The following is a 9,491-nucleotide window of genomic DNA, read 5'->3' as shown; positions in this document are numbered from 1 at the left end:
TGATGGGTACAGAATCAGCCCTTCATCCTTCCTGATTAGATTCAGGAATTTCAGCTGGGGAAAATAGTATACCAAAAAGGGCCCTTTAACAGTGTAATCTGCATTGTAATGGGAATTGTATTTAATTCTCTGCCTGAGCAACTGGTCAGGCTTTCTGTTGCAGAAATGATACCATATACACTGTTGCAAAGAAATATGGATTGTCACCTTCTTTTACTGAACCCTGATTCCAATGTTTTAAGTACTTTGAGATAACAGTGGCTGGCAGTTTGGTGCAAAGTACACAGACCATTTACGCCGTGCACATAAAGGACACGTTGGTAAGAGAAGGTGCTCCTTATAGCCTCTAGAACTCCTCACAGACCTGACCATGTTCTTTGATGACTACTTGAGCTATGGTAGGTGTCTCTCTCTCGTGTATATTCCTCTTATGTCAAACAGCCGTGGTGGAGCGTTTGCACGAGTTTCCAGTCTGATTCTTCAGTTTCAACAGAGAACAACTGGCAACCGACAAGGAATTCTCATTACAATAGCATGTCATTTAATACTAATAATAATAAAACAGCAATAATAGTGAACCTACAAGTTAGTGAATGTGTCTTAAGTATTCAGGAAGCAAATGCTGAAATATGTTTTTATAATACAAGCAATTCTCATGCTGGTTAGATGAGTATTTTTACAGCATACTAAGCATATGTTTTCAGCAGTTGTGCTGAGAATTTATTGAGCTAGTTTAGAAAAAATATTATGGAGTGCATCTTTTGATTCCTTTGACTGGCAACACTCTCTTTTGTCTAACCAGAGAGGAAATACTTCTGTAGGAACTGCAGGAATTCTTTTGGGTTGTTTTAAAGCTTAGCACAAGAAACAAAATATCTGTAATGGCTGCCTTGCTCTCAGAAAGACACGGACTCACTTAGATGGGGCTAAGGATATCCTGTTTATTGAGAACAGAGTGCATACACGCAAAAAGACGGGAATGAGCACATGGCGTGCGGGGTACCCCGTAAATACCCCTGGCGCAGACCTGGCCCTTCTCCACCCCCCATTGTCCCACAGTCCGGATCCTGTTTCTTGATGGGCGATCGGGGGTGCGATACCGGGGTCTTGATGGGCGATCAGGAAGATTATCGCTGGTCTCCTCTGTCTCCTTCCCATGTCCTGCGCAGGTGTGTCCTCCGGGGTAATGCATGGATGTCCGAGCGATATGCTGATGCCTTCTCTGGTCAGGGCAAAGGTGTGTCCCCTTTGTCCTTATGATTGCGTTTGTGTTTGAGTGTTTAAGGGATTAGGATGATTCCTTCCCCTTTTCCTTAAAGGCATGTTCCCCATTGTGATGCATGCATGCATTGCAACGGGGGTCATGACAATATCCCAATGATTATGCTAAGCATAGAGGCAATTTGGGGTAGTGGTTAAGGCACCAGGCTAGAAACCAGGAGACCATGAGTTCTAGTCCCATCTGAGGCACAAAGCCAGCTGGGTGACCTTGGGCCAGTCACTCCTCCTCACCCCTGGGAAGGTGGCAATGGCAAACCACTTCTTGCCAAGGAAACTGCAAGTCTAGGCAGTCACCAGGAGCCAACACTGACTCAAAGGTACAAAAAAAAAAAGGGACCAGCAAGACCTGTTTGATTGCATACCAGTAAATTTGTTTCTGATACCCCAAGTTACAAACAAAATCTGTTCCTAAGTCTGTCTTTAAGTCAAATTTGTAGGTAACTCGGAACAGGTACATACGGCAGTGTTAACGGCCATGCGACCCGACTTAAAATGGCAGATGGGGTGGACAGCATTCTCTTTCCTCAAGCCAACAAATGCTGAAGCCGTGAAATGTTTTCATAAGCATCACAAAGGCAGTGTGTGTGTTCATTATTACAAACCATTGTTATTTAACTCAATTTTTTAATATAATAGGCATTATGTCAGTCTGTTCATAAGTATGAGTTGTCCATCCATACTTAAGAACAGAGTTTATTGTAGCAAAATTGGAGTTAAATACACAATGATTTGAGTTAAATATACAATGGTTTGAATTAATTACACAATGCTACTTATTCAGTATTATACAATAATACTGTTCCAGCTTACATACAAATTCGACTTAAGGACAGAACTTGGGAATGGAACTCATTCTGTTCTGGGGAGTAATTAAGTTTGAAGTTGAAAACAAACTCTGCATCTGTTCATGTATGCTATGCATTACAGTCTGATCTTCCTATGTGTCAGAACAGCTGAATACCAACTAATATCAGTCATCAAGATTTCATTATTTAAAAAGGTGAGTAGTTACAGAAAGCTTCGAATAGCCTTTCCTAATCTGAATGGCTTACAGATATATTGATTTCAACTCCCAGAATTCTAAGCAAGGGCTAAAGCTGATTGGGAATTCTGGGAGTTGAAGTCCACTCATGTGGAGAGGTCCTAGGTTGAAGAAGGCAGACTCAGAAGACACGTCATTTAGGAATCCAAGCAAAAAAGTTACTGGTGCTCTCAAACAAAACAAAAATACACCTACTTTACTGAGGATAGAACTCTTGGCTTAAATAGCTTTCAGAAGAGTTCTTAGTGGATGGAATGTTCAAGCCCAAACTGGTTCAAATCACAAGGATGGCAAGCAGGTTTCAAAACTGCCCATCAGCAGTGAATCAGTGATTCAGCAGATTGTGTGCAAATGGTCAGGTCACTTAATCATCATACTGTAGATGTCCCCATTCCGTTGAAATACATTTCTATTTCAGCTAGTAATTATTTCTTACTTTGCATGTACAGTATGTATAAGCTTATTAATTTTCTGTGGAAATCTGTGTTGCCTTTTGTTCTCTCTTTGGTGACGCCTAATTAGCAGCCCGATAAATTTGTAAGCCCAGCTACTTCCAAGCAAATAATTCCTTATTTGCAATGCATACATTGCCATCGCACTATTCTCTTTAAGTTGAGCAACATTATGCATAACGCAGAAAAGAAGTAGTAAGACAAAAAAACTAAAGGTGTGAGCTAAGAAAAGAAATCTGGTTTTATTTTAATTATCAACACCATTCACTATTTTTCTCTATTATTTTCTATCCTTGTAAACTATCCTTGCTTCCATCATATCCATACTCTATGCCATTTCATGAATTCCCCTTTATTGTTTACATTTCTCACATCTCTTTTTTTAAGGATCTCTCAATTCCATCCCACCCCAACTTTCTTGGCCTTCCTCTTCCTCTCAACCTATTCTTTCTTCCTTTGTGTATGCCCAAACCACCTCAGCATACTTCTCTTATACTGATGACACACTTTTATATTCAATCCACATTAATTCAGTACCTGTTTGCTCTTGATCCCATCCTTGTTTCATTATGTGTACTTCTAATGTACCCCATGCCCTGCATTCATCTTACTTTTATGTTACTCCTGACATACCCAGCTTTCACTTCCATAAAACAAAATGGACAGAGCACATCTTATATGCAGCCATTATCATTCCAACAAGTATTCTTTCATCACAACAGTCTGCATGCAACAAGTACTACCTTTCTACCAGCATTTGAACATCTTTACATCTGTGGAGTCCTTGGCGCTCTCTGAGCCTTGTTTTCTTGCAGACGTTTCATTGCCAGACTAGGCAACATCTTCAGTGCAAAGAGGGAGTGGGCCTTGCTCTCAGTGTATATACAGTGGCTTGCCCTGCTTGTGTTGGTGGGGGTGTTTTTCTCGCCTTGGGAGTTCTTTGATTGGGCTGTTGTTTGCTGCTTGGTTGATTGACTGAGTTAATAGTTCCTTGATTAGGGTGTATTGTGCTGTTTGATGGTTCATCTGTGTTAATCCTAGTGTTGATTTTTGCATATCTGGGTGTTGAATGCTGGCAAGGGAATGTCCTGGTCTTTTGGCTTTTCTATTGTCTCTTTTGAATGGTCTGTAAATGTTGTTTACCTCTATGTGTCTGTTGATGGCTGCTTGGTCTGAGTGCCAGGCTTCCAGGAATTCTCTGGCGTTTTTGGACTTGGCTTGGTTTAGGATGCTCACAGTTTCCCAGTTGAAACTAGGGTTGAGTCTGTCCATGTGTTGTGAGATGAAGGAGTTCTCACTGTGTCTTCTGACTGCTAGTTGGTGTTCGTGGATGCGCTCTGCTAGCCTTCTGCCTGTCTACATAGTGGCTGTTACAGTCTTTGCTTGTATGTTGTAAATAACTCTTGTTTTTTCTTCTTGGGCTATTGGGTTGCTTAATATGTTTGAAGAGTTTTAGTTGGTTTACATCTTTCCATTCATTTCCCCATCTTTAGTAAACATGCTGCTAAGGTACATAAATTCATCTATTTGCTCTAGGTTTTTTTTTTGCCATTTATGGATAATTTGCAATCATTTATTCTATTTCTCTGTTAATCATATCTACCTTAGTCTTTGACATATTCATTTTTAGATCCATACTCTTTGTTGCATCATATAACCTATCTAACATTTGATGCAAATCATTCAGGAACTCAGCCAACAAAACAGCATCATCTGCACACAAACTACTTGTACATCTACATCCCCAATCAACACATCCCCACAATAATTCCTTATACATTTTTCCATAAATACACCAAATGAGCAATTGACCATCACACATCCTTGTATTATTCCCTGCTCAGTGTTGAACCACTCACTAAGCATTCCATTTTTTCTCGTATTCCCATCATGTACCACTTGCATCACATTCAGTAAACAACCCCCAAACTTGTAGTTGCACAAAATATTCCATAATTCAAGTTTATCTACTTTATCATACACCATCTTTAAATCAGCAAAGATATGGCAAACTTTCTTTCTCACTTCAGGCACTTTTCAACCGGTGGGTGAAGAGAAACAATGCCAGGCAAATCCTCGGCCTAATATAAAGGCACAGAACTTTTTTGAATTTTGCTGTCACCTCTTGCATCAATCATGCTGGCTGGGGAATTCTGGGAGTTGAAGTCCACACATCTTAAAGTGGCCAAATTTGAAAAACACTTAACTAAACCATCCTGGAAGAGGTGGCTGTCCAGCTTCTCAAAAGCCTCCAGAGATTCCCCACCTCCTGCCCCGTAATTAAATGCAAAAAAAAAGCCCTTTCATGGAATTTCTGTTTATTACGCAGGCAATGAAACTCTGTCAGGAGAACGAATAAATATAGGTAACAACAGGAAAAAGAAAGGGGAAAAAAGCCAATTTGGGTCAGAAAAACAATCAGGTTACTCTCCCGCTCCAGATACTTTTTCTGGAAAATAATTCCAATGAGCATATGGAGAAATAGTACTGTCAGCTCAAAATTAAAAAAAGGGGGGAAAAAGGGTCGAGGGTTTCAAAAGGAAACGGAGAATGTTTGGAAAGAAATCTCCATCTCTTCTACACTAGAAAAATGCAATCTGAAATCGTGACCGGAATGCGGCTGACCCCTTTCTCTTCCAATGCACAGTGCGGAGCAAAACCCAGCTTCTCTACCTCTGCGCTTCCGCCCTTTGTCGCCTTGCCCGGGATTGGCTGCCAGTCTTCCTTTCCGGCCTGAGGCGTTGCCCACGATCATTGGCTGCAGGGCCACTGACGTCACGAACCGCCTTTCCCGTTGTTCCGCCCTTCTCCTGGCAGCCACGTAGAGCCCTCTCCAGGCCACCCGCTGACAAGTGCGGCTGCGCATCACTGGATGCTGAGCTGTCTCAACATCGTCCTGCTGGCAGGAAGTGGCGCCCCTGCAGGAAGTAGCGCTCAGGGATTTCCACGCAGATACGGACTGTCTACCTAGCGCTGCCGTTTCCCATAATTTCTTTTCCGTCTGTCATAGCATCTTCCTTCCCTTCCCTTGGGCTAGGGTTCTTTTCCACGGTTCTGCACACGCAGGGACAGGATGCTAAAGAAGTTCGATAAGAAGGATGAGGAATCAGGTGAGTGCGGAGACTCTAGACGAGAGTTGTCCAACGGGGCGACCTCCAGATTTGGTGCGTTGCTACTCTCGCTTTGTTACTCCCAGCTGCAAAAAGCAAAGAGCTGCCCCATCTGGGCTGCAAAAATCCGGACAGCAGCAAAGCGTTTCGGACTTTTCTGCATCCTTGGCTTCCAACTAGCGGTCGTCAGGACGTTTGCAGGACCTAGAGGCTGTAATAATGGGAGCTGCAACCCAGCATATCGGGAATGAAGAAAGTTGCCCTATTCTGGGAAGGGCGAAAAATACAGCTTGCCATGAGAGACCTATCCCATTTTATGGGTGAAACGTTACTTTATCAAATGTGTGGTCCCTTTTCCATTAATTACTATAGATATTTCATACTTAATTGCAGGTAATAAGAATGTACCTTCCACCCACTCCACTTCTTGTCAGAGAAAGAGCTAGTGTCTCTTGATTGTGCTAAATACAGCATGGGAAGGTTTCTTTAATCAAAGAGAAAATGGCATGATAGTAGTGTCTAACTGTCAGCGCTATAAAAGCTTAGTGTTCCTTCAGTTCTTCTGGTACCCCTGCAGAAGAATAAATTTGCTATAGAAATATAGGAATATTTAGTCTACTTTTTATTTCCTGAATTGCTATTGAAACCAAAAGAACTATTTGCTCTGAAACAGTAATTAGAAGCCATTGAGTGGTCTGTAGATCATTCCAGAATATTAGAAGATTCCTGCAGGATCATACTAAGGTCCATCTAGTCCAGTTTTCTGTGCTCATAATAGATAACTAGATGCAGTTGGAACCCCACAAGTAGGTCATAAATATAATATCATTCTGCTTGTTGCATACCAGTTGGTATTGAGAGGCAGGCAGACTTTCACAAAAAATTGAGTAGAGCTGGAATGACAAGGGAAGTTCTGTTTCTGAAAAACCATGCAGAACAACCAGAGCATGCATAGCAAACCTAAAGGCACAGTAGTACTATACTTGAAAGCCTGAGTGAACGTAGGTATCTCCAGTTGGTGCTGAAAGCTTACAAGGGTAGTGGCAACAGCAACTGAATAGGGGATTAATTTCTTGGTTGGGGCACTTGTATTGAAAAAACCCTCTTAGGCCACTAAATGTTAAAAGTGGCATTCTCAAGAGGTACATAATACATAGATACATAAAAGAAAAGGCCTCCCTTAGGCATGAAAGCCAGCCGGATGACTTTAGGCCGGTCACTCTCTCTCAGCCCAGCCCACTTCACAGGGTGGTTGTTGTGGGGAAAATAGGAGACAGGAGTATTAGGTATGTTTGCTGCCTTGAGTTATATATTGAAAAAGGTGGGAAATTAATAATAATAATAATAATAATAATAATAATAATAATAATAATAGGCACAAATGTTGATAGGGCCAATTATTGGCTAGGAAGGAGTTGTAATGCATAGTTCCATGCAGGTATTGACGTCACCATTTGACTTTGGAAAAAAAGGGAAATGTCATGATGGGGATCATAATAAAGGAACTGAAGCCCAACTTTTATGGGTTTTTTTTTTACCAACCTTGTCCCCATCACGTGAAACTTCTCTGTATCATATTCTTTTTCCTTTCCCTACTTTTCCATCCTCAAATGCACTTACTCCATTCTCAAAATCATTGTCTCATAACCCAGTTTCCCCATTACTAGAAACATGGGTGGTGTATCAAGATGCTGAAGAAGTGACCAGTGAAGCAGCAGCTGCAGCTGACTAGTTGTGTGCCTCCTATGTGGCAGTAAGGAAGGTATCCCCCTGTCATCTGGTGGATACTCTGGCTTTTAATTTCTCGTTTTAGCATTGAATATCCTTTTAATAATAAAAGATGTTTATGCTGTGAGTTGCATTATTTCTCATGTGTTCTTCTGCACTGAATGTGAAGCTGAGAAATGTAGAATTATACTTGTCCTGAATTACAGTTGATCCAACTTAATGTAAGGCTAAACTAATATTTTGTGACTTTTCAGCTCCATTTGCACTTAAAAAGGGTTTGTAATAGTTGCCTAGAATAACTGCATTTCTTCCTGTTTTGATCATTCCAACTTTTGCTATTAACTTTCTTTCAGAAACGCTAATTTTTATTAAGGGGTGAACTGAATCTGGGCCTTCCCAACTGAAATACGAGAACCCTTGATCGTTAATTAAACTGACAATCTTACATTGCAGGTGGAGGTTCCAATCCATTCCAACACTTGGAAAAAAGTGCTGTGCTGCAAGAAGTAAGTTTCCAAACAATGCTGTCTTTTCTTCTAAGGGGAAAGCCCCTGGACGTGTCCCCAAATTCTTACATCTACATTTCTCTGGTCCTAGGCTCGAGTATTCAACGAGACACCTATAAATCCTCGGAAATGCGCTCACATCCTCACAAAGATTTTGTATCTCATAAACCAGGTAAAGGGGAGAGTATATTTACAGGGCTTTATTGTACTGGTTAAACGACCCTGCTCTGCTTGCCAGCATTAAGGCACGATGTGAATCCTGCTGTTCTGAGAGCATCAGCAGCTAGTTGTAAATTGCTCGAATCCCTTCAGTTATTGTTTCAGTGATGAACAGGCTGGCAGTTGCATCAAAGAGCTCCTGTATGGTCTGAGGCAGCTTGAAAGGTGACTCTGTAGTGGGATCGTTGGCTCTTACCTTGCCTCTCAGCTGGGTCATCTCTTCCCATGAGCTTCCCTTGGCTAAATCTTGACTGATTTGACTCTCACTGCCTCAGTGCTAAATGCAATTTATTCCACCTACTGGCACAAATGCTAGCAAATGTGAGTTTTTCCTTCCATTCTAGGGAGAGCATCTTGGTGTGATGGAAGCCACTGAATCATTCTTTGCAATGACTAAACTGTTCCAGTCCAATGATGTAAGTCTTCTGCTTGTCCATTATGCATTTTGGGGTCTACATAGGGAGGGAGGAGGATGTAGGACCCCTGTTTGGAAGGTCCATTCTCATGGGTTCTTTTGAGGATGAGATAATACACATATACAGAATAGGCTTTTGATCCCAAGAATGATTGGTATTTATTACTTAAATAATAAACAAACACTTTCTTGGAAAACTGAATTGTTAGTACATTTGAACTTACTCTAGTACATCTACATTGGCTATACTTCTTATAGGAGATGCCTTACTCTTATCCCACAGTCAACTAATATCTATTGACAATAGTTTCTTTCCTTATTGCCTTATGCCTATTGTTCTGCTATACTTATTGCCTCCATAAGCCTGCTTCTAGTTCTATTCTTAGCTTTTAGATTTCCTTGAACCTGTTTCTGTTTCTATACATATTTTATTTCCTAAATGTGTTTCTTGTTTTACAGACATATGTCTATACTCCAGTGAACATTCTGTGCCATAGACTCCCTGTGTTCCTCTGGAAATAACCGGCCCCCTTTCTTTGCCCTTGCATGATCCTATAGTTACAGTCTCCTCAAAAGGTCTTGCTGCTGCCCCCTCTGGCTTTGGTAGCTGGCTGGTAGTCGGAGTTCTGCTGGGCGTCTGAAAGGCTGGCCTTGGTAGTTTGCTGACCCCACTGGGGATTGATGTCACTGCTGGAGTGAAAACTTTGGCGCCTCACTCCCACAGTGGTTTGATGCCAA

At 41.4% G+C, this 9,491-nt stretch overlaps 1 protein-coding gene across 3 annotated transcripts in view; it reads left to right on the top strand.

Annotated features, from left to right (window-relative positions):
• Positions 1 to 305: 305 nt before the first annotated feature.
• Positions 306 to 9,491, top strand: part of COPG1 (COPI coat complex subunit gamma 1) — a 35,002-nt gene continuing 25,816 nt past the window's right edge. For 2 of the 3 annotated variants that reach the window (XM_063291719.1, XM_063291718.1), the window contains exons 1-4: positions 5,669 to 5,885; positions 8,067 to 8,119; positions 8,211 to 8,291; positions 8,683 to 8,754. In XM_063291719.1, coding sequence (XP_063147789.1) covers positions 5,849 to 5,885; positions 8,067 to 8,119; positions 8,211 to 8,291; positions 8,683 to 8,754 — 243 coding nt within the window. In that variant the 5' untranslated portion in view covers positions 5,669 to 5,848. Of the gene's footprint in view, positions 399 to 5,668; positions 5,886 to 8,066; positions 8,120 to 8,210; positions 8,292 to 8,682; positions 8,755 to 9,491 lie in introns of those variants that run through there. The other variant, XM_063291720.1, reaches the window with a different exon arrangement.

This window comes from Candoia aspera, chromosome 2 (genome assembly GCF_035149785.1).
Source record: "Candoia aspera isolate rCanAsp1 chromosome 2, rCanAsp1.hap2, whole genome shotgun sequence".
NCBI lineage: Eukaryota > Metazoa > Chordata > Lepidosauria > Squamata > Boidae > Candoia > Candoia aspera.
This window is presented reverse-complemented; position numbering and strand designations above follow the sequence as displayed.